Source organism: Camellia sinensis, chromosome 7 (genome assembly GCF_055761805.1).
Source record: "Camellia sinensis isolate YWXY chromosome 7, ASM5576180v1, whole genome shotgun sequence".
NCBI lineage: Eukaryota > Viridiplantae > Streptophyta > Magnoliopsida > Ericales > Theaceae > Camellia > Camellia sinensis.
The window spans coordinates 46,619,356-46,644,508 of NC_138967.1; the positions used below are offsets into that span (position 1 = coordinate 46,619,356).

General features: G+C 35.8%; 1 protein-coding gene across 1 annotated transcript in view; it reads right to left on the reverse strand.

The window, feature by feature from the left end:
- Nucleotides 1-874: 874 nt before the first annotated feature.
- Nucleotides 875-25,153, reverse strand: part of LOC145795772 (uncharacterized) — a 74,702-nt gene continuing 50,423 nt past the window's right edge. Inside the window, exons 2-5 of the mRNA XM_082880673.1 lie at nucleotides 3,503-3,773; nucleotides 1,865-2,008; nucleotides 1,489-1,547; nucleotides 875-1,310 (exon numbers count right to left, since the gene is read on the reverse strand). Of these exons, the coding sequence (XP_082736799.1) occupies nucleotides 1,301-1,310; nucleotides 1,489-1,547; nucleotides 1,865-2,008; nucleotides 3,503-3,773 (484 nt within the window). The 3' untranslated portion in view covers nucleotides 875-1,300. The remainder of the gene's footprint in view (nucleotides 1,311-1,488; nucleotides 1,548-1,864; nucleotides 2,009-3,502; nucleotides 3,774-25,153) is intronic.

Here is a 25,153-nt window from a genome sequence, read left to right on the forward strand (position 1 = left end):
AGGCTATATGCTTATGTGATATAACTGCCTGAATGCCTATGGGTGAAGGTTGGATTACTTGAATTGGAACAATTCATCAAATCTGCATTTTAGCCTACTTGCGATTAGCAAACTTCGAACCATTTCCAAACAAACGGATATGCGATGCTTTATTCCAAATTAGGTAATCTAGTCTATACTTGTGTGTTGTGCGCATCACATAATAATTCTAGCTACTTAACCAGAATAAGAACATATATGTTTTTCAAAACTCGATATCATGCTTAGTACAGGCCGATCTTCCGATCGGGCGAGAAGGGGTGCTCATAGCTAACCTTCCCCAATCGTACCCAAGTTCCTGAGCCGAGGCAACTTTGGTGATGACGTACATGTGGCCTTAGGCACGAGTCAGGGTTTCCTAAATTCTCCCAAAATAAAACATTTAGGTGGCGACTCTGTATCTGGCAAAACAGTCCATGTTTGGCACTTCTTTCTTAAAATCAGTTTTCCAAAACGATTTGCCGAATTTGGACTCTTTGGTGATTTATCAATCTCATATTGCACACTGTGAGATTAGATTAAGAACCGTGACAATTTGAGTCCGAACTATGGTAGCAAGGCCCTCGGGGCGCGTCCACAGATACCTGATGTAATATTAAAGTACAATGAAAGACAACGTATCCACTCCAGTTACAGAAAAATCATATTTACGCATGTGTTGTTACAATGAAATAAAAATCAACAACTACTGAATGTTAGACAACAGCTAAAATGAAATCTAAAATCCTTATCATCTACGAAGATAAAATGAAAAAAAACACCTTGACCTAATCACCCGGATGAACAGATGATGGTACACAGCTTTAAGCATAAACTATAACAAAATGGCAGAAAATTCAACGCGACACTGTGGATCTTCAAATTCCATTTGTCAAAGTGAAAAACTGAGAATTCAAACTTGCTTATAGAAGACAAATTTCAATTGATTGTCTGGTTATTGGTTTCAAATTAAATAATAGTATAAATAAGAAATATTCATAGTTTGAAAAAAGTACCAAATTTACCACACAACCAATAAGTACAGAGAATACACATGTAGTTGCCTAAACAATCACAGTAGTTATCAACAAGAAGTTAATAATCTAAAATGAGATCAAGACACTAACCTTAACAAGAAGGCTGCGGAACCTTGGCTTAACCCAACCCACCCATTTTCCTAACTAATCTTGATCAGAAGCTACAAGACATATTTTGACAAATTGTGTGTACTTTTTTGTATACGGAAAAGGCTCAAATAGGCATGCCCAACCAAAATCTGGTCTCAGGATATCCTGCAATGCCAAGAAAAAAGATAGCTTAAGCAAATCCATATATGACTAATAATAAAAATAATAAAACTACACTCTCAGATTCCAAAAATACATCACAAACAACCATTGAAAGTAGTTATTAGTAAAAGGTACAAGAGATATTATAATAATGATATCCATTTAAAAAAATGAAAGGTACCTTCTCCAGCTGGTTTCATCAATGTTGCTTAGAAAGAAAGGGTTGAGTATGTCCACATTCTGCAGATCATAACATGGCAAGTCAAATCTCCAGCAGGAAAAAAAAAACACAGAAAAAGAACAAATAATGCACAGAGTTTATATAACAAGATTGTTGAAATACTAATTTCCAACATGCTGATGAAAAGAATGAGGGAATTTATTAAAATCAGCACCCAAAAAATAAAAATAAAAAGATCTCTTGACAGGTATAGTTTTAGATAGAGAATTCTACATACATGAGATCCTTGTGTATATGCAGAAACAACTGTAGGAACTAACTGTTTTGAAAGATTTGGTTCAGCATGCATCACACTCAGCTCAGGAACAATCATGACTTTAAGTTGAGCATATGGAAGATCAATTGAAATCCCATCAAGTTTAAACCGCATTAGAGGAACTTTTGCATCCTTGACGCAGTGGACCTCAGATACTTCTGATTTGCTTGTAAGCATGTTGTGTAGAACAACAAAAAAATCCTCCTGCATGGTTCACAAGATAACAAGTCAAGAGATACCACCTACACAATATCATATATGATGTATACGAATAGGAAAATAAAAAGGCTTACTGTCAAAGTAGCGAAGCAAAGGCCAACACATAAAGCATCAATATCTGACTCTGAATTATGAACGTGAATAGAACCCAAAAAAATTAAAAAATCAGGTGAGAAGAAGGATGTGTAAATTTATTTTTCCAAAATTTCCAGTTGCCATGTTTCCACTAGCTGTATTTAGGCTTTTCCTCTAAGAGGAACCCTTTATATGTAAAACAAAAAAAATTAAAACCATATTCAATTGCCATCCTAGTAAGTGATAAGAGTTTAGTGAACATTTGGATGTAGATTTTCCTGCTAATGCCATTTAGATTTCTCCATGGAACAGAACCCCTATGTATGAGGAAACTTACAACTACTCATTGCAAACCTATTAAACACCAAGAAATTATTAGATAATAAAATCACAAACCAGATCAGTCATCTTTTATCTTCCAATGATTGTAGCTAGATCTAGTCGTAGTAAAAAAAAAAAAAAAAAAAAAATTTACAAAATGAAAATGTTTCTCTACATTTACGTGTCAATTCTAGTCATTTAGCTACTTGCAAGTTGTTAATAAGTGAAACATAGTATCATGAATTCCCCCTCCCCATCTATTCCTGACAATAAAAAAACAAGGAAACAAAAGAAAGAGAAAAAAAAGCTTTTTTTTTTAACAAATTAAATGAAAGAAAGACAGCTATACATAAGAGTTCATAACACTTTCACACTGATTCACATTGACATTTTCCTCTAACCAATCTATGTTGACACTCTGTGTGTGAATCCTTTTGACAGAATCTTACTCTTCCTCTTCAAGCCCCCAATACATGTGTGTGTGTATGTGAACAACTGGGAGAGAGTAGACTTGAAAAAGGTTTCCTTCACATTATTTTCCCAAGAAAACAGAGAAGAATTTTCTTCTCTCTTCCTTGTACCGTGCTTCTTCAAGAGTCCAACTCACCAACAACAATGGAAGCCAAAGACATCAAAATGGGAAAGAGATATAGGCTGTTAATTCAAATGTATTTCAAAATCACCAATATGTTCACAGGTAACTCAGGATTAAGCTGGAAATAAGGATTTCAAGTTTGAATAACTCAAATTACAAAACTGATTCAACACTATTGACCGCCAACTATAACTAGATTAGTGGATCATTGAACATAGCAAATTCATGATAAACCAAGTCAACTAGCAGCATCAAGAACATCAAAACATTTCACACAAACAAAACCTCAATCACTGAAACAGAGCAATACTATTGCATTACAGAATCAAAACTTGGCAACAACCAAATCAACAAAACAGAAGAGGGTTATAGTATATACATATATATATAATCACTGAACCAACAAAAAAAAAACAGAATCACTGAATCAGATTTACGATAGTCATATATATATATAGAGAGAGAGAGAGAAAGGGGTAGATCCGAACCTTTCTGCCTTCTCTCAATGCCTCTCTGTATATGCAATGCCTTGATCTGCACAAACAAAAATCAACAACCAAATCAAAAGAGAGACCTTCGAAATCGAGAGAGAGAGAGAGAGAGAGAGAGAGACCTTCGAAATTGAGAGACAGAGAGAGCTTCGAAATCAAAATCGAAATCGCCGAGATGTCATTCTGAGATAAATCACGGAGCTGAAGCAGATTTTGAAGGATTTCATTGGTTTTTCTGAGATTGTAGACGGCAGTGCTCAAAATCGAACTTCAAAATCGAAATCAAAATCGCTCTGAGAAACTACAAGATTGAAGCCATACGGATGCAGATAGGTTGGCTCTGAGAAATTTCGAAATCGCAATCGCTCTAAAGAAAAATCGAGAGAGAGCAAGAGAGTGAGAGATTTGTGAGTGATAGATTTGAACTAGACGGCGGTGGGTTTTGAAAATAAAGGTTCGGAGTGACAAAATAGGGTTTGTGGGGAGACAGGATTTGGAGGCACTTCAAAGCATCTTCTATTCATAAAATGGGGTCGTTTTGATTCATATCAAATGCGACGCTTAAAAAACGCCGTTAATTATTAGAAAAAGTGACGTTTAATAAAACGTCGTTAAATCCCTAATTTCTTGTAGTGGTTTATGGTCTTAAACCTAAATAAATCAATACTTTAGTTCTTAAATTTTAGGTCTATGAAGTGAAAAGAACTCAAAATGAAAAAGTTAAGAAAATTTAATTTTTATTTTATTTACTATTGCACCACAGATCTAAGCTTTAAACACAGTTTGAGAAATTGCATCTTGTATGGTTTATACGCATCTTTTTCTATTGCATGGTTTATACGCACCTTTTTCTTTTGTATTTGTTTGAAACTTTTTTATTTGTGAGATTGTTCGGTTTATGGCTTGTCAAAGGATTGCGATGACTTCTTTTATAGGAGAAATTTACGAACTGCACTCCTAAAAGATGCATATCATAAGTGAATTGTGATTTTCTATGGTTAAGAATGTTTGTGATGCGTATTTTGCTACTTTGTGGTAAAGTTGAGTTCAGGAACGGCCCAAGTGTATGCCATTGGCTTGAGCCCCAAGTTGATGAAGGTTCCCAATGCCTACATATGTAGTTATTATTGTTTTGATAAATTTCATACCATTTGACTACATAAGGTATGAAAAAAAGCTTGGGATGAGTTCTTCTCCATTTCTTTATCTCTTCATGCTTATACTTATTCCTCTTTTGGATTTTAATTCGAATTCACATCACGATAATCCAAACCGTCTAACTCATAAATCCTACAATAAAAGTCATCCATGCAAATATCAATTTCATCAGATATCTATAAACACATAAACAAATCACATTTTGTTTTATAAATAAATGACAAATATGATTGTAAACTCAAATCATACATTTTATAAAATAAAATATGATTTGTAACATATTGTTGCCTAATAAAATTGATTTTTACATAAATAACTTTTATTATGAAATCTACGAAGTAGATGGTTCGAATCATTTGTATATACCTGGGCTATAGCACAAAAATATATATATATATATATATAAGTACGAAAAGATGGAATATGGATGAACGCTTATCCCAAAAAAACTCTCATAAGAGTAGTTAAAAGGCATCCTCTATTCTAATTATAAGTACTCATTGCTCTTGTATCTAAAGAGAAAAGCATTGATTCTTAGTTTTTGTATTATAAAACCTTTCCATAAACTTATAAGAGTAGTGTTACATGTATCAATTAGTATTGTGTTTTTTGCAAATCTGATTTGGAATCTTCTAATCATATTTTATTTCTCTACTCTTTTGCGTGGAAGGTGTGGGTAAGCATAATTGAGTGGTGGGGACTGGAGTGGGTAACACCAGATTCAGTAGAATGTTTAATACAATGGTGGTTGAGTTGGAATTTTAATAAAAAAGAAAGGATGTTTTGGAGATCTATTCCCTCAGCAGTGCTTTGGTCTGTCTGGAAATGTAGAAATGAGTGTATTTTTTCTGCTAAGCATCTAGATTTGGTGGAGTTATGTGAGACAATTAAGGTAAGGTTAGCAATTTGGTGGAAATCACATAATTCTGGGTGTCTTTATTTTGTAAATGATATTGTGAGTAATTTTCAGGTGGTGAAACAAAGCTTATAAATCAGATTGGGTGTGAAGATGCATGGGTAGTAGGAGCAAACGCCCTAGGAGAGTAACAGTAGTATTGTGGGAGGGTCTGGTACATTCTCTATTCAGCATTTCTTCAGTAGGGTGGGAGAGCAGTAGTATTATTCTGTCATGGAATTGGTATGTAATCTACACTGTCCTGTTGAGCAGCAGCTGTAGCAATATGGGATCAGTTTGAAGAATTGCTGCTTTGGTGGGCTGGGGGTTCGGGACTTGTGTAGACTCGACTTTCTTCGCGCGCCTCCCTTTCGGGGAGGCGCGAATTGGTCTCCTACAATTTGGACTCCTGTTACGGTTCTGAATCTAGTCTCACAAGTGCAATGTGAAACTGATAAACACCAAAGAGTCCAATCCGGCAAATCATTTTGAAAAATCAATTTTAAATCAAATAATGCCAAAACTAGAATGCTTTGCCAGATTACAGAGTCGCCACCTAAATATTTTGTTTTTAGAAAATTTAGAAAACCCTGACTCGTGCCAAAGGCCACGTGTCTGTCATCACCAAAGTTGCCTCGGCTCGGGAACTTAGGTACGAGAAGGGAAGGTCCTGAAATGAGCACCCCCGCTCGCCCGATCAAAGATCGGCCTCTACTAATCATGATATGTTGTTTTATAAACACATGTGTTCTTATTTTGATTATTAGCTAACTTTACTACGTGACACATACAAGCAAGTATAGACTAAGTTGCAAGACTTGGAACAAATCAACTCATGTTTGTTTTTGAAAATGGTTTAAAAGTGCCACTCGCAAGTGGGCTAAAGCACGGATTTGCCACCCTCAAGTGGGCTTAAAACATGATTTGCCACTTCGCAAAGTGGGCTTAAAACTCACATTCGTCGAATTGTTCCAATTCAAACAACAAAGCCTTCATCCACAGGCATTTATGTTGTTAAGCTCTTATGCAAATAGCCTCATGGCAAGTTTGCTAATCATGGCAATCACTCACACTCATGCAAGCATGCTAAAGCGTAAAACTTATCGAGTACTCCAAGCCAAAACAAAAGCTAGTTAGAAATATGCATGCTCCTAACTATGCTAAGATGCCTAATGCAACACATGCAATACGCAATTAATAGGCTCGGCTATCTAAGATGGCATATGAATGCAACAATTTGATAACATGCTTTGAAACACGTATTCAAATAAGTGTATTGAAATGCAATGCAGTTTGAATGATGCGCCAAGCCCGGTGCATGCAAGACAAATGAATGATGCAAACATGCGAGCATAAGGTATGCTAATTGGAAATGACCTTAAACTAACCATCAAAAGCGGTAAGTAAAAGGGAGAAAGAAGTGGGGTTGGAAGACATGCACACACGCGCGCACGCTTATTACAACATTGTACCCTCTCGAAGGAGGGTCCGAATAAATAAGCTAACTAGCTACACTAATTAAGCTAATTATTACAAAACAACTAATTAACTATTCTAAGCTAATTAATTACAACATAACGAATCTAATTAACTAACTTATTCTAAGCTAATTAATTACAACAAATGAAATTGAATAACTAGTTACACAAACTAGTTATGATATTACAAAATGAATTAAATAACTAACGATGCTAAACTATTTAAAATAGTTTAAATAAAGCGAGTAAAAGGCCTCATAGGCAAGAGAGACATGCATGCTCAGTTGGCTCCTCTCAAAAATCCATCGCCATGATCTCTGTTGCCTCTGTTTGCACTCGCCTTGATCTCTGAAAATTGAACCAATCTTCCAGACTGCTTCTGCCTTAACTCAGATACTCTTTTGCACAAGAATGGACTGGTGGCCGGTTGGCCACAGAAAGTGGCTGCTGACCACCTTAACTGGCTGGTCGGCTAGTCTAAGTAGCCGGTCGGCTACTGCAAGTGGCCAGTTGGCCACCCCTTTTTCCAAGCTTCTGGTTTCGCTACAACAGAGAACAACAGAGGCACAGCAATGCATTTTGCAGGGAATGTGTGTACTACCACATTCTTATCATTTCTCAAGCTCAAAGGAGTATTGCACTTGGCTCTCAAGCCACCAATCAAGCACTTTCAATGCATGATGGCCAAAGAACCAAGCTTGTACAAGCTTAATGAATGCACAAATAAGATTCAAAGGGGCGCCACCCTATCATGCATGATCAAGGGTGATGGCGACCAAGAAATGTGACACGTTTCATCACTTTGAGTATGAAATGTCCCCCATTTCTTGTATTTGGATTGACGTCTGATCCAAACACATGCAATGCAACACGAATGCTTATCTTGTTCATGTTTTACTTTGCTCATTTTGTTTACACATTTTAGCATTACCAAGCCATTCTTTAACCGGTTAAGTCCAAGATGATTGTCCTCTAATGAGAGACGGGTCAACCAAAGGATGGTTTAAGACATGAGAGAGATCGTGCATTTGGCTAGGAGGAACCCTCATAAGAGGGTTAAAGCCATTGAGCGCAAGCTCTATCTCAAGCTTAAACACAATCATAAGGTTAACCAACCCTCAAAACAAATGGAAAAATGAAGAAATGAGGGAGGTTGTAGACTTTTTAATGCTGAAATGGCATGCTAAAGACCTTAAATCATGCAAGCAACACATGCATAACATGCTAAGAGCCAAAAGCATTAAAGCTAGTGAAGAGCATCACACTAGAGGCATGCAATATCAAGCTTAAATGACCAAACCAGTTCTAGATATAGCTTAAACATGCCAAAACAGTGGCTAAATCATGCTGGAATGGTAGCATAGAAGGCGAGAAAAACATGCTCATGTGTTGGCTCAAAAACAAGGCTCAAAGCACAACTCTCAAAAGCAATGAAAGAGTGAAATAAGTGAGAGTGTGACAGAGCTATACACACTGAAATCACATGCTAAATGATGCTAAAACATGTAATCAACACATGCACAACATGTTAGGGGCCTTGAAACACAAAGCTAGTGAAGCCATTTACACTATAGCTATACAAAGTAAGCCTCATATGACCTAGAAGGCTCAAAACAGAGCTAAAGCATGCTAAATCAATAGCAAAAACATGCCGAGATCAAGTCTCAAAAGGGTAGAAAAACATGCTCACATGCTAGGCCATCTACACATGCAAACATGACACAAGGAGGGGAGGCCACCCCCTCCTATTTTGGACCTCAAAACACACTTTTTGGCACTAAAATTCCCCTGGAATTCAGTGGTTAAAAGGCCAAAAAAGTGTTGCTTGAAAAGCTTTAAAATATGGCTCAACACTTAGCAAACAAGCTACAAAAGATGGTGGACCACGCCTAACTCCAAAAAGACCTTAAACCACCATTTTTAAACCTTAAAAACAGAGGTTTTTGTAGTTGAAGAGTAGGCCAAAAACCACATGCAAAGGTGGCCAAACAAGCAACCAAAAATAAGCTTAAAAGGGGTTAAGCCTATACCTTTGAAGCATAGCAACAAACAACCACTTTCTGAGCCAAAACCAGCTTTGATAGCTCAAATAAGACCTCCAAAAACCTGAGCTACAAGGTAGTCTAATTTAGTTAAGGGGTTGTATGCAAATATGTAGAGAAAACTCACTTTCAAGCACAAAATAGGAAGAGAGAGAGGATTCTAGAGAGAGAGGCAGAAATTTTGCTCACAAAATTCTATCAAAAATTGTAGAGAGAGAGAGATTTTAGAGAGAGAGGCTCTCAAACTTTCTAACCTCCTAAAATGAGAGATATGGCCTCTATATATAGCAAAATACAAGCCTTGGTCGAAATATCTGCAAAATAGACAGCTGGAGCCTGTGGGAGACAACTGGAGGTAAATATCTGCAAAATATCTGAGTTTGGGACATTAGTGGCCGACAGGCCACTGTTGGTGGCCGACCGGCCACTTTTTTGGCCGACCGGCCACCCCTGGTGGCCGACAACCCACATTTGTGGCCGATAGCAAAAATCTACTCTCCTTCAAATGGCCATATCTTCTTCGTCTGGACTCCTTTTCAGGTCATTCTTGTGCCTAAATTGAATCCCCAAAAGTCTTCTTTCCAATGGTGGAAGCCTCACATCAAAATTCCAAGTGTGCTAAGAGATATGCCTCTTTTAGTGCAGACTGCTCAGTTTTGGTCCTCATGGATTGATGCCTAAGTGCTCCTCAGCTATTTTTCTTCTCTCCTCTCTCATTTCTTCAACTCCAAATCTCCAAATAAGGTGTTTTGAAATATTTTTCAAAGAGTTCACCTCTCTTTCATTCATTTCTACTTTGTCCTTGCTTGGTTTACCGAAAAGCGCAACATTTAACGAAATGCAAGCCTCGGAACATCGTAGAAACTCTTTTTCAAAGATTATTTTGAAAAAGAGAGTTTTAAGGTCTAAAATATTTTGGTCAAAATGGTTTTGGTCCAAAAAGGGATGTGAAGTTGGGATTTGAAGCTCCTCTTGCTAAAGAAATCGAATCTTTGCACTGCACATCTTTCATCACCAAGTAAACAATCAATAGCGCCCAAGTCTTAAGGGCGGTCAAAAATGGGGTGTCTACAACATGGTTTACTTGACGTGTGGTGATCACGGAGCATCAGTGCTAAGGATTAGTGGTGTTTTTTATTTTTGTTATTTTTTTGTGGTTGTGTTTTGGTTGGTCGCTCACCAAATTGATGCGATGTTGCAGATGATTGGGCTTGTTCTACGGTGTCAACCTAGTTGGGATCATATTACTTAGCTATGATGCTTGTGCACCCATCCTTTTTATTGATGTATGGTGTAATTCATTATTCATCTGTAAAATTTCTCTGTGGCTGATCAACAAAAAAAAAAAAAAAACTAGTGTATTAACACTAGTTATGACATTATTATTGACTCCACTTATTATACAAATTACAAATACCAAAAATATCTTAAATTATGTCACATCATTAATTGATACACTAATAAGTATACTAATTTGTGCATATTGCATTACTCAACCTATAAACTATTAAAAACCTTTCCGTAAAACCACAAAAAAAAAAAAAAGAAGAGGAAAAACATAACAAAAAATTTAAGGTGAAAATTTCATAAATGGAAAAAAATAAGAGTATCTACTAGCAGAGAATGGTTTCACAAGGCATCCTCCAATCTAATTATGAGTATTAATTGACCTTATATCTAAAAAGAAAAGCATTGATTGCTTTCTCAATTTTTGTATAATCAATGCAAACACTTATAATAAAATAAACCAATAAACTAATTAAAAACCTTTCCATAAAACAAAAAGGAAAAAAAAAAAAAAAAGGAAAAAACATACAAAAATTTTAAGGTGAAAATTTCATAAATGAAAAAAAGAACAATAAGTCTACTAGCACAGAGTGGTTTCACAGATAGGACTTATTTTAAGTCCTTTTTAAGAAGTGGCTTATAAGTTAATTTTTTTTGGTTTATGTAGATCACATCACCTATCTACTTTTTATATTTTCTTGTAATTAAAAAAAATAAAATAAAAAGAAGCTTATTTAGCACTTTCCAAAGTAGGTCTTAATAAATTTTTGGTTTTTTTAGTTAAAATATGAAGTAAAAAAAATTAGTATGTTTGTGATTACTTTTTGACTTTTTATGAAAAAATATGTAAAAGGTACAGAGAAAAGAGAATCTTTGACTTTTTGGTATAATTTCTTTGTTTTTTGATTTTTCAAAACATTTTGAGTTTTAGACTAAAATTAAATGTTACCAAACAAGGCCTAAGTAGTTACCCATGTCAGTTGCAGATCCCATTTTCCACTCTCAGTTTTCCATTTAAATGCAAAATTTTACACAAACTCAATTTTAATTATAATAACCAATTTTATACGGTCTCTATTTGTGAAATACTTATTTTCTATATATATAATTATAATTTAATTATAATGATATTTGAAAAAAAAATAATTTGTCTCGATATATACAAATAAATAAATAAATAAATAAGACAGAATGTGCTTAATTATGTGCATCACATGGATCAAATTAATTTTGATTATATTTTTTATTTTTTTCTATCTTATTGATGTCTTAATATTAATTTATATTTAATTTTTTATTTAACAGTAAATTATTTATGACAAAACATTTATGTTTACTTTAAATTTTATATACCTATATGCAATATGTGTGAATAATACAAAAAGAATATTAAAGAAAAAACATCAATACTCTATATAATTAATTTAATATATATCATATAAATTATTATATGATAATTATATTTTTATAGCACAATAGAATTAAAATTATCAAAATAAACAAAAAATTTAACTAAATCTGTGATGCCCCAAAAATGGAGAATATCAAGAAATATATTAACAAATAAATACATGGTTTATCTAATGTTATAAGTCCAGGAAACGTCACTAATAAGTTCTTTAGTCAACAACCAAGTAAAATCTGAGGAATGTCGGAGGAATATTATAGTCTCCCTTCAAAGTCCAACCACCTTAGATAGGAAAACTATTGTAGCTTGACTTTTCATGCTCCTTTCGGAAGACGACTAGCCCTACAGTTCAGACTCCCGTGGTTTTGAATCTGATTCCACAAGTGCAATGCGAAATAGATAAACACAAATGAGTCCAAATACGACAAATCTTTTGAAAAATAAATTTTGAATCAAAATGCCAAAAATAGACTGCTTTGCCAGATATAGAGTCGCCACCTAAATATTTTTGAAAAATTTAGGAAACCCAAGACTCGTGCCAAAGGCCACGTATCCGTCATCACCAAAATTGTCTCGGCTCAGGAACTTAGGTACGAGAGGGGAAGGTCATGAATTGAGTACCCCCGCTCACCCGATCAAAAGATCGACCTCTACTAATCATGATGCGATTACATTATATTCTCTTATTCCGATTATTAGGCTAACTTACTACGTGTTGCACACAAGTATAGACTAATTTGTAAAAATTAGAACACTTTGATTTCATGTATGTTTGAAAATTATTTTGAATATGTACCCCTTGCAAAAGTGATTTCATGTGCACATTAATCAAAAACATTCTAATTTAAGCAAAAAGCCTCCATCCACTGGCATTCAAACAATTATATAAACTAAGAATTTAGCCTCTTGGAAGTTATGCGAGACATGACAATAACCACATACATGCGATATGCTAAAGCAAATAAAAGCTTACCCCAATTCTCGAGGCGAGCCAAAAGAGAAACTAGTTAGAAAAATACATGATCCTAACTAATGCAAATATGCCTAATGCAACACATGCAATATACAATTAGAAGTCCGGCTACTAACATGGCATGTGAGTCAAGTTAATAGTATGCGATTTAAACATGGGGTTGGAAGACATACACATTATTACAACTTTCCCTCACACAAGAGGGCCCAAATAATGGTCTAGCTAAGCTACTTAACTAATTATTACAAACCAAATGAAGTAAATTAGCTACTCTAGCTAATTAAATGGTTACAATTCCAAATTGAAAACTAACTAATTAATTACAAGTTAGAATTAACTAACGAATTACAACATGAATACAACCAAAAGAAATAACTAAGCTAAGTAATTAACTGCGCTAACTAATCAGCCCCGGGCAGCGAGGAATGCTCATGTATGCACGGGGATTTCCACCCGAAAAAGTCTACTGTTTTGTTGTCAGAATACCTCTGTTGCACAGTCAGAAAATTACACTGTTTTTTCACCTCAGCCTCTAGGGGTGGGCATGGGTCGGTTGCGGCCACGGAACCTCCAATCCGCCATCCGTCCACCAGATTGGCGGATTGGAGAAAATCAATCTGCATCCGTCCGCCAATCCAGCGGATGTAGATTAAGCGGATTGGCGGTTTGGCGGATGGATGCGAATCGGTTTGGCGGTTTTAAATTTTATAAATTTTCAACATAATTCAACTTGTGCACTTCCTCAAAAAAAAGAAGAAGAAAGTATTACAGTCAATGATTTTAAAAAATATTACAATCACTGCATGCCTCATCCAAAGTAAGAAAATTTGAAACTTTAGAATATTACAATTACTGCATGCATCATCCACATACTACAATCACAGCATGCCTCATTTACATAAAGTATTACAATCTGTGGTTCTTAAATATAAAAACAATTCATACCACCAAAACCATGAACAGAGCAGTAGTAGAGATTGTATGTCTCTGTATTGTTACATCTATATCTGTTTTTAAAAACAAAAACTAACCAGCATATATCATATTTTCTATTTATTATTTTTAGAGATAGATTTAAAAGCCAAAAAATATAGATAAATAATACGTTTAGTTTTTTCAATTCAAAAAAGATATTCAAATTGAAAACTTTTTTTCAACAGAATATTTAAACTTTTTTTTTAATTGAAAACATAAACAGAGTATTTAAACAAACTGAAAACACAGGGTATGTTTGGTTTGAGTTTGGGAGATGAGTTTTAGAGATAAAAAGTACGAAAAGTTGTTTGGTTTGGTTTTTTTCAAAAGATGTTTTGGAAAATTATTTTGAGAGAGAGTTTTGGAAAAAGTGATTGATTTGATGTGTATGAGAGAGAGATTTGTTTGGAAAACTTGTAGACCAAACAAGTTTTGGGAAATTTTTTTGGGAAATTTTGTTTGGTTTGATTACTTTTGAAAACTTAATTGTAGAGAATTTTTCCCAAAAATTTTTGGGAAACACAAACCAAACAAGGCCACAATGTCTTATAAATTACTAGAGGTGCTCGCGGTTTGGCGGTTCGGTTGCTGCCAAAGGAATCTCAAATCTGTCATCCGTCCGCCAGATCGGCGGATTGGAGAAAATCAATCCACAACCATCCGCTCATCATCACGCATCCGTCCAAAATGCGGCGGATCGGTTCGGTTCGGTCGGTTTTGGCGGATTGGTATATCCACTGCTCATCCCTATCAGCCTCTGCTCTGTTCTGTGACAAAAAGGTACTGCCTAGTTTGACAAAGGTGGCCAGCAGGCCAGAAGTGGTGGCCGGCCGGCCACTAATGCTTGGTTCCTCCTGCTACAATAGAAAGCAAACAGAGCACAAACAGAGTATTCTTAGGGGATGTTTGTCCACCCTACCTCTCCTTATCATCAATCAGCTCAAAAGAGGGATAAGCTTAATTCGGGAGCCATCAATCGACGCAATTTCATTGCGCAAAGACTTATGAACCAAGGGACACAATTTCAATAAATAGTAAGAAAAGATCAACAAAACCTTCTCCCTATCATGGATTGATCAAGGGAAGTGGTTGACCTTGGAAAATTAAACCATTTAATCACTAGCAAGTATGAAATAACTCAAGTTTCCATGTGTTCAATTAATGTCAATTGAACACCAAATTGCATTATTATCTTGCATCTCTTTTAGTTCCAATTTTATTACTCCATTTTAATTACCATCTATTCATTAGTCAATTAAGCCCAATAATGAGCTTTAAGTCCACTAACGGAAAAAAGCATCAAACAAAGAGTTTTTTTGGGCATGAGAGAGACACCATGTCGTTGGTAATGCACCCCCAAGGAGATTAAACCATTAAACACAATACCTCTATCTCAAGCTTAAACAAGCAATTGGTTTGAAACTACTTTCAAGGCAACACAAGGAGCTAAGAAATGAGAGACGTGCAGAGGTGATTAGAGATGAACACAAGTATGGAAAGCAAGAAATAAACACTATCAACTCAAATAGATTGGTGGCTAAGGCCTAAACCACCAAAACTATGAGGACCATTACACTACAAGCCTACAATACAAAGCATGAATGGAACAAACACATAAAAAAAAAATCCTAAATAAGGCTAAAAAAGAGCTGGAATTGAATTCAAAAGAGCTAAAAAAGTAAATTACAACATGGAGCAATTTTAGCTAGTAAGCAAGCACAAGGAGGGGAGGCTACCCCCTCCATTTTTGGGACTTCAAAATGTGATTTTTAGCCTCTAAAAAACTCTTAAAATCAGTGGTAAAAAGCTCAAAAAAATTGGATAAAATATGGGAAACACAAGGGCAAAAGCCTATGAAACAAGGTTCAAAGAAGGGTGATCCACCCCTCTACCTTTAATGGCTTTCAACCACAAGTTTCAACCCAAAAATATAGGTAATAAACAACTCAAAAATAGCAAGAAAAGATGAGAAAGTGATGGTACAAAAGACTTAGAATGTATACCTCTTGAAGAGGAATGATCCCTTGAATTCCAAAACCACTAATTCCACACTCTCAAGTGTTAAAGTGCAAGCTAAAGCACCTCAGCCAAGATCCCTGAAGGTTTGGTTTAGAGTGTCTAGGCAAAGGCTATGTAAGTTTCAAGGGAGAGAGAGAGAGAGAGAGAGAGAGAGAGAGAGAGAGAAATGTAGAGAGAGAAATATTTTTCAAAACTTTTTGCTCTTCAATTTTTTCTAACCCTCAAAAAATAGAGAGGAAATCATCTATATATGGAAATATATGAGACCACCCCTGAAATATCTATACAGACACGTATAGAATGGTGCATGCATCTGTGGAGACAACTGGCACAGCTAGCAAAAAGATTTAAAAAATTACACAAGTGGCCGGTAGTCCACACCAGTGGCCAGCTATCCACACTAGTGGGTCTGCAGGTCCTAGGATGTTTAGGCTTGAAAAACTGTTGTTTTGGTCCAAAAACAAGGCGCAAGGTTCGTAGGGTTTTGAGGCTCAAAGTCGAGGCTTTCTGCCATGGACTTCAAGCATTTGACAAGCATACACATTCATCATTGAGTGATCAACCAGTGGCACCCAAGTCTTAAGGGTCATTAAAAATGGGGTGTCTACGACTATATTTTTGACTGATCTTAACAAGGTATTAACACAAGGTCTACATAAGTCGACAAGAAAATAAGGGATAGATAATACAAAAGATATGTATAGATATATAAGCAAAATAATAATTACAAATCATGTCTAAAATACAATAGGAATTTAACACTTACAATCCCAAAACACGTTTAAAAAACTAGTTTCTAATTCTCCTAGGGTAGGCATACGTCTTCAAATGCTTCAACTTCGCCTTCGATCGGCTAATAGTCTTCAATACCTAGCATTAAGTGCCATGAGTTTTGAATGCCCAGTAAACGCACGCACACCCCGTCCTTTTTTTCCAATCCAATACGCACTAATGGCATGATCATAATATATAGTGGAAGTAACAATCAAACAGAGTTTATATTTAATTTCAGTTCTCAAGAATAACGGCCAATCAAGTTAGTTCTAAGCAACTCCCCGCAAAATGCGTTCTTACCCAACCACTAACACTGGACATGGGCAATTTTAACTCTCCCTTGGTTAAACAAATATCAATGCATTACTTATTGCATAATCACCTGCGTGTCCCTTGTCACACAATTATCAATGATACCCATGCACCTAGGTTACATACCCAAGTGGTGACATCACGGTCTGTCCCAAGGGAACGAGTTTCCAATGATACTCTCCCTGTGTGAGACCCTCATACCTCCCAATTTCATTAAGCAGCCAGAATACCTCCAGTGTCATGTTAGGGTTCGAAAACACACTTGTGCAATACTTAAACCCCGAATAAGGAACACATCTCACCACTCAATACTTGAAATCAACATTTCATTATCTCATAAAATTTACCTTAGTGATCGAAATCCAATACCACCCTTATTGAGTTTACCGTTATATTAGGTGTATTATGTTAATGTTAGAACAACAATCGAAATAACATTTGCTACACAAGTATAGGCATTTTAGGATAAAAATATAAAGAGATACAACCAAAAATACATAAGATGTCATACAAAAGCTTGAACAAACAATAAGAGGCACATTCAAACAGATAAGAGTATGAAACTACTAAAATTTACAAATTTTCATATTTGATTTACTTTAAAGATAACTATTAAAATGGTATTTTTAGAATTTTTTTTTTCTGTAGCACTATGTACTTCCTGTTATAATGAAATTACATTTGACTTTTTGATTATCTTGATTGAGAACCTTCTTAGTCGATATTTGAGCCTTGGTTGAGGTGTTACCATAGTGGTTGGGCGAGATTGAGTCAAAAACTCCAAATTCAAATAGTTATTATTGAGTAGTCTTCACTCTTTTATCATTTTCTCTCTCCACACTTTGAATCTTGATGTGAGGCTCAAACCATTGGAAAATTTACTTCCGAGGCTTCAATTTGGATACAAGACCGACCCTAAACGGAGTCTGGACGAGAGAGTTATGCCTGTTTGAAATTTACAAATCTATGCTTTGAGCATAGTGCGCTCGAGGGCAACTTTCAACCCTCGAGTGTACTACGCAGAATCAGGTCTTTAAAAGTCACTTTTTGGGTCAAATCTAATCACTTTTCACTCCACTTTCTCTCTCATTCCACCATTTTTTATTTCTTAAACTTTTTAGGCATCATTTCCTCTATTTCTATACATCTTTGACCCTTAGTTCCATATACCAAAGCGTACAACACGACGAGGGCTTCCATTTAATCTCAACGGATCGTCGTTTCGTGGCCGGTGATTTTTTTCCGACTTGTTTCCTTCTTTCTTCAAGAGGTAGGATCTATTTCTTAAAATCAATATGAGTTCGGTAGTGTATTTGTGGTGTTTTTTAAATATATAGATTTCATTGGTCTTGGATTGATTTTTGGAAATTTGTTTTGTAAGTGAGGGTTTGTTCCAAATGGGATTGTTGAGCTATGGTTTAGCTACAAAAGTTTATTTTTGACTTACAAAAATGCAGATAAGTTTTTAAAAGTAAAAAGTCCTAATTTGGAGAAACCCTAAAATGTTGATCTTTTGGAGAAATTATTGGATTATTAAATCAAAATGTAAAGGAGGGGTTTTTCAAATTTTTTCTTGAAAAAGGTTGTGATTATGAAATTGGAGTTGATGTACGTTGAAATGAGTTATTTCTTGCATTGAAATGGATTTTCAAAGAGGAAAAGTTTTATGCTAAAAAATGTAAATGTTGAGATTGTAAAGAGGAACTAGAATGAATGTTGTGAAATGTGAAATTGAAATGATGATTTAATGATGATGGTGGAGTTGGATATGTATTATCACTCGCATTTGAGATTTTGAAAAAGTGTATCCTTGATGAAATTTATTTATCTGTTTAGAGATATTTATTTTGAACTATCGGTGGAGGATAGCTATGATTATTGTAGGAATTACATGTGGACTAGGCAAACTGTACTGTTCATAAATCATGCATATTATGAGCATGCAATGGATTTTGAGAATTTAAACTATATGTTTTGGAAATTCTTATGTTATGTTTTAAGAGCATTTGTTTCATTTTGAAAATCATATTTTGGATCACATGTATTGTGCTATTTGAAAGGATAAATAAAATGGTAAATCTGAGAAATTATTGTTGTTATATCAAACAAGTTGGCCTGTGTGCCCAGGGTGAAAGTCCCGAAAACCGCACGAATACATGGGTGTCGATCCTGCAAATGAAATTTCCATAAAATGGCAATGGTAGTGCTTGTATGGCCTACATTTACATGGGTCCCGTTTAATGATTTCTCGCAGACAAAATTTTCGTGAAAGGTTGTATTGGTTTTGGAGATTTACCCATTTTATTTATTATCATCTTGGTTTTGGAAATGAATGATTTGGAATCGGGTTTTAGCAATGTAATTGTTGTTGGTTAACGATGTATTTGTATTTGATTTAGCAATGTATTTGCTAGTTGGTATTGAGATACCTGGATTGACTTTGAAAATAGATTTTATATCATACTAATGTTTTGAATTCAGAAAATGTTTTGAATAAACAAAAGGTTTGGAAACTGGGAAGAAAGGATTTTATTGAGAAAGCAAGTGGATTTGAGATTGCATTTGGGCATATTATATATGTATGTATTGCATTCGTGATTATTTACACTAGTGGAGCATATTTAGTTTTTGAAATATTTCCTACTGGGATTTATGCTCACCCTATGTGGTTGAAAATATTTTTCAGGTATGCTTATGCAAATGTGGACAGAGACAATGAAGTTGTGTTTGGAACCGTGTATAGTGGTTCCTTTATTTGTCAGCCAAGGGCCATTTACGTATATGTTGGCCATGTGCCATTCTTGTAAGGGTTCCACCCTTTGCATATGATGTAAGCCTTTGGGCCTTTTAATTTGATTTATAACAGCTTTGTATATTTTTGTTACAGAGCATCCATTTGGCTTAGATGTTGTATTTAAGAATGTACAAAATTAAAATAACACATGTACTGTGTGCTTATATTATATACATCTGCATGAGTGTTGTTAGTGATCGTCTATCGTTAGGTGGTTTACTCACATAGGCCAGACCTCGTAAAATCTAGGGCATGACAACTTAGTATCAGAGCTAACTGGGTTTGAAACCTTGGGCTCGCAGGAACTGCTTAGCTATAATGGGTTTATCATGCTTGGTGAGGACATTTGTATGTTGGGTGCTAAATGATAATATACTTGTGTGTTGCATTTTATATGGGCATGATGTTGAGACTCATAGATATTATTCGATGTCTAGTTGACTAACTTGGAGGTCTTATTGGAAACGCGATTGATCAAAGTTGTTTCTAATGAGAAATCTAAGCGAGTACTGGAACGAATGGTTATCTTTGTAGACTTAGCGCGATTACGTGTTATGTGGCAGATAGTATGTAAATTAATTGGAGTCTCAATGGGGTTGTTTGAGTAATTGTTATGTGATTGTGTTGTGTCAGTATTTTGCGAAAAGGTGCCAGTGTTATGTATCCTAAGTTGTGTGTTTCCCTTCTTATAGAAACATTTTGGATTGAGTAATGGACTCGGAGTGGGCACCTCGGTTCGTGCTACACTGGTGATATGTTGTGTATTAGCATAAGTTGTAAGTTGGTGTTGGTAACCTAGAGGTTAGTATTATGGAGTGTGGTTGGTTAGGATGTGAGTGTGGTTTGACTTCCCTCGGGGTTGGTAGAGCCTATTAAGAAATTTAGGATTGAGGTTTCTCTTTATAGATAATGTGTGGTTGGAAGAAGTGAAGTCGTTTTCTCTACAAGTTGGATGAAGTAGTTAGTTGAATACCTAGTAGGATTTATAGTTGCTTTGGGTAATTAGTTTTGGTTATCTTGTTTTGTGACTGGAGGATAAACGTTTAAAATTATTATGTGGTCTCTTTGTTTTGTAATCGATACGGTGTGGACCGTTGAAATATTATGACTGTGTTCATGAATATATGGTGGGTTGTTTATTTTATGAGCTGTTGTGGAATTGGAAAATCTTCATATGGACATGTAAGAACTATTTCATTTTGACTTGGGAATGTGAAGGTCGGAGAGCCTTATTTTGATTAGGGTTTGTATGCTATGTTAAATAATTTGTGTTTGGTTGAAATTGATTTAGAATGGATGGACGGTAAAGTTGGTTGTGGAAGATGAGTACTTTGAGGGTCATTGTGACTTGTTGGGTTATTGCGAGGTTGGAGTTTTACTAGTCAATATATTCAGTTTGGTTGATGTTGGTTATTGGTTTATGTTAGAGATATGATGATTTTGGTTTAGACCCAACTTATTTGATGCTTTTGGATTCGGATTTCCATGTCTTTAATGGTTGTTCATATCCTTGTTTATCTTATTCCTTGTTGATTTGAGTTGTTTGAGTATCGTGATTGCATTTGGAATAGGTCGGAGGTTTGTTTATAATAGAAATTTTGTCCAAATTTTGGACTCAACACTCGAGTGGTACTTTCTATGCTTAAGCGGTCTTTGAGAACTCTCAGTACTTTGGCAGGTCTGCAAAGATACTAGGAGGGTGTATTCTTAGCTCGAGCAGTGTCTTCGGCGCTCGAGCGGTGGTCTTCTATTTGCAAAACTTCTGAGAGTTGGTATTCTTCATTTGGGCGGTGTTTCTTGCGCTCAAGCGATGTTGCGCTCGAGTGGTACTTCTTGCGCTTGAGCGGTTAACTTATGTTTGTAATTTCTAGAAGTGTGGTGTTTTGATCGCTTCAGTGATTTGTGCATATTTGGAACCCATTGTGGGGGTGTTTGGTATTAGAGTATTGTTGTTCATACCAAGAAGTGAGTTAGATGGATCGATGTCGTTATAACATCTTTAAGAATTCCTTATCAGGTCTTTAAGAGTTGGTAGTGTTGGTGTTTGAGTTAGTAAGAGTGGTTGGCATGAGAGTGACTTGAGTTTCTTTTGTGGGGCAGTTATTTCTAGTCTACTAAGGGAGTTGTTGGTTTTATGGAATTGTTTTTAAGTATAGGTTCTTTTGTTTTGGATTGGCGGTATCTAGAAGTATGTTGTTAGGAGATGTGTAGAAAAGGATTGGTCATGGGACTATCTTGGGAGGTTGCCTTGGTGTGGTAATATTATGCTTATTTTATTGTTTCGTGATTTAATGTGTGCTAAGTTAAATTACTTTCGTCATAAGTGGAGGTTGTTTATGAACCCCATGTAAGATCCTTATTGTTGGGGTGATTTTATGTTGTGGTTTTAGTTTGAGGATGAAACTTCTAGTGATATGGTAAGGTTGTGTGGAGCGGGTAGTGAGTTGTGTAAGTTTGTTATTTACTTAATTGGTCTTGGGGTGAGTGTGTATTATGATCTTTGGGAGTTCAACTCGAACTCAAGTGTGGTGCGAGGAAGTGTTGCCATGTAGGCATAAGTGCAGGGGATGGGCTAAGATTTGAGGTAATATGGGTTGACTTGAGAAATCCGGTGTGATTCGATGAGAATGTAAGATTGTGTAAGGAGCTCCATCTCAGAGTTGATTTGGTTAGGTAATATGTGTTGGTGTAGTGTTGAGATATGGAGTTAAGTGGTATGTCGGTGTTTGGATGCTAATATGGGATAATGGTGTTGAATAATAGATTGGTTGGCATTTGGATTGGTTGACATATAGTCACCTCAGGAATAGGATGGAATTGAATGATTGTGTAATTGATCGATATCTTAGTGTGGCATGTAAATTCCATATGAACAGTTGGGAAGTTATTTTGAGTTTGAGGTAACCAATTTGGGGTTATGATTTTACTATGCTTTTGTGCCATTATGTGATTGTGAGTGTAAAATTTCTTTTTCTTGTGTTAGTGCATTGCTGGCATTTTTGAAATTTCTCAGGATTCTCATCATGGAAATTTGGTTTTGGTATTGTGGCATCACCGTGGGCGTGATGGGTTTTGTTGGGTGACCGTGTTATGGTTCACCGAAGGAAAGCTAATGAATGATTTTGAAAAAAAAAATTCTTTTGATGTTGTGGCCTTGGGTATTTTTCTTGAACTAAAACGGTTTTGAATTAAAACGCAAGTCTTTGGTTTTAAAAAAAAAAATTGAATCCAACAAATCAGAAACAAAATGAAAATGGTTTTGTGTTATAAATATCATCTATGGTTTTCAGAAAAACTATAGCGACCCCGGTCTTTTCCCATTTGATTATTGTATCCGGACTTAGGTTCCGTAGATTCTGTCATTGTATAATTGTTGTTGTTGTCCTTTATTTTCTCTTTTGGAATTATAGGATGTGTTGGGCAGGTTTGTTTCAGGTTGGTTGGGTTTAGAAACCAAGTGTTGCTGTCCAGGTTTTTGGTGTTTCGCTCGAGCGAGGAGTTGGTTGCTCGAGCGAGATGTCATTTTGGTTCTTCGCTCGAGCTGGGGTTTGGTCGCTCGAGCGAGAGTTGGCGTCCTGTATGGACCTGTAGCTTTGCATTCTTGGCTCGAGCGAGCTTTTCTTCGCTCGAGCGAGTTAGTTCATCCTTCGCTCGAGCTATAGTTCCTTCGCTCGAGCGTGTGTCTGGGTTCAGACCTGAGGGTTTGAGTTCTTCGCTCGATCAAGTTTTCTTTCGCTCGAGCGAGCTTTTGGGTTACTGGCTCGAGCAAGGCTTCCTTGGCTCGAGCGTAGTTTCTTGTGTCTGGTCGCTCGAGCGACCAAGCCTTCGCTCGAACGAGCCTGTCCAGTTTATATACACAGCAGCGGGTTTTGATCAGTCTTTTTCATCTTCTTTTGATTCCAAACCCTAGGTCCGACTTCTCCTTCTCCCTACTCACCTTCTTTCTTAGATTTGATCCACTTAGGGTGTGTTTCTACCCTAGATCCTTCATTAAAAAGATAGAGGGAGTCGAGGGCTTTCATTTAATCTGAACATTTGGTGAATTGGAGCACTTTGGTAATTGGGCACTCATCTTTGTCTTCACCATTTGTGTTGTTTTCTTCGAGGTAGGGATTTCCTACTCCATTTTATAGGTTTTGTTCTAAGTTTTGGTATTTTAACATGTTGGGGATACTTTGGTAAATTTTGGGAAAAACCCTAGTTGTATTATTGAATTAATTTGTATAAGTAATTCATGGAATTGGGAAAAGAGGGTTAAATTCATGGAATTGGGGAATTCATTGATTAAATGGCGTAATTGGGTAATTGGTATCATTTGTCTATTGAATTGTTGACATAGTTATTTTCAGTTTAGAAATAACTGTTTTGGGCTATCGGTGGAGGATAGTCGTGCTTGTTGTAGACATTGCATGTGGATTAGGAATAACTGAAACTAATCACATTGGTTAAGTCATTAATTTTGACTATGGCATTGATACAGAAAATACGTGTATTGATTGAGCATTGCATTTGCATACATTGTTTTGTGTGTGGGAGGAGATAGGGGATGTACTCCACGGTTTAGGGGAAGATAGGGGATGGACCTCTAAACCGGATTTTGTTTGGGAGGAGATAGGGGATGGACTCCATTAGCATCACTTTTATGTGTGCTTATTTATATAGAAGTGTTTTATTAATACAGCACTAAAATGTGTATCAATCTGGAAGTATGAAGTGTTTGATTTGAGCTTGAGTCTCATTTGTTTGTTGATATTGGAAGGATGTGAATATTATATATGTGATTCACTGTTGTAAGTTTGGCCAGGTTCTGAGCCATGTTGATAAAATTGGAAAGTAAAACGTATCTTAGACAATAGTGTCATGAGACTGTAAAATGAAGTAATTGATTATCTTGGTTAACCATCTGTTGAATGCTATTGCTTTATTCATTGCTTATAAGTGGTTTAGTATATTTCTACTGGGCTGTGGCTCACCCTTTATGGGAACATCATTTTCAGGTTCAGGTGATAAACTACCTCCAAGGACTTAGCTTGGGAGGGTTTGGCTTCTGGATTGGAGAAGACTACCTTAGGTTAATTGTCTTTAATTATTAGTACATGTAAACATTCAAGCCTAGGGCTTTTCTTGTATTGAGTTAGAACTCATATTTTTGTATCTAAGTGTTGGCTTGGAAAGATGTAAGCCTGTAGGGCGTTTTATTCGATGTTACATGTAATGCTTTATTTAAAAATACTCTAATGAATGAATTAATAAATTGTCTTCTTTAAATAATGCATGTCAATGATATATAATGGGTTAATTTTCAGGGCGTTACAAAAACAGTTTGGAAATCTCTGAGTTTTGTTATGGACGGTTGAAAATGTATCTGGATTGTGACGGTGCGTTGAGTGCCTTTTGGAAAAGCAAAGTGTTTTGAGACAAATGGGAAAGTAAAATTTTTTCTTTAACTTGGATGTGGTACCTTGTGTTGTGCGGTGCACTGTGATCTAACCTAAGTTGCTTGTTATGTGCTATGTGTTTACTTTACCGGGGT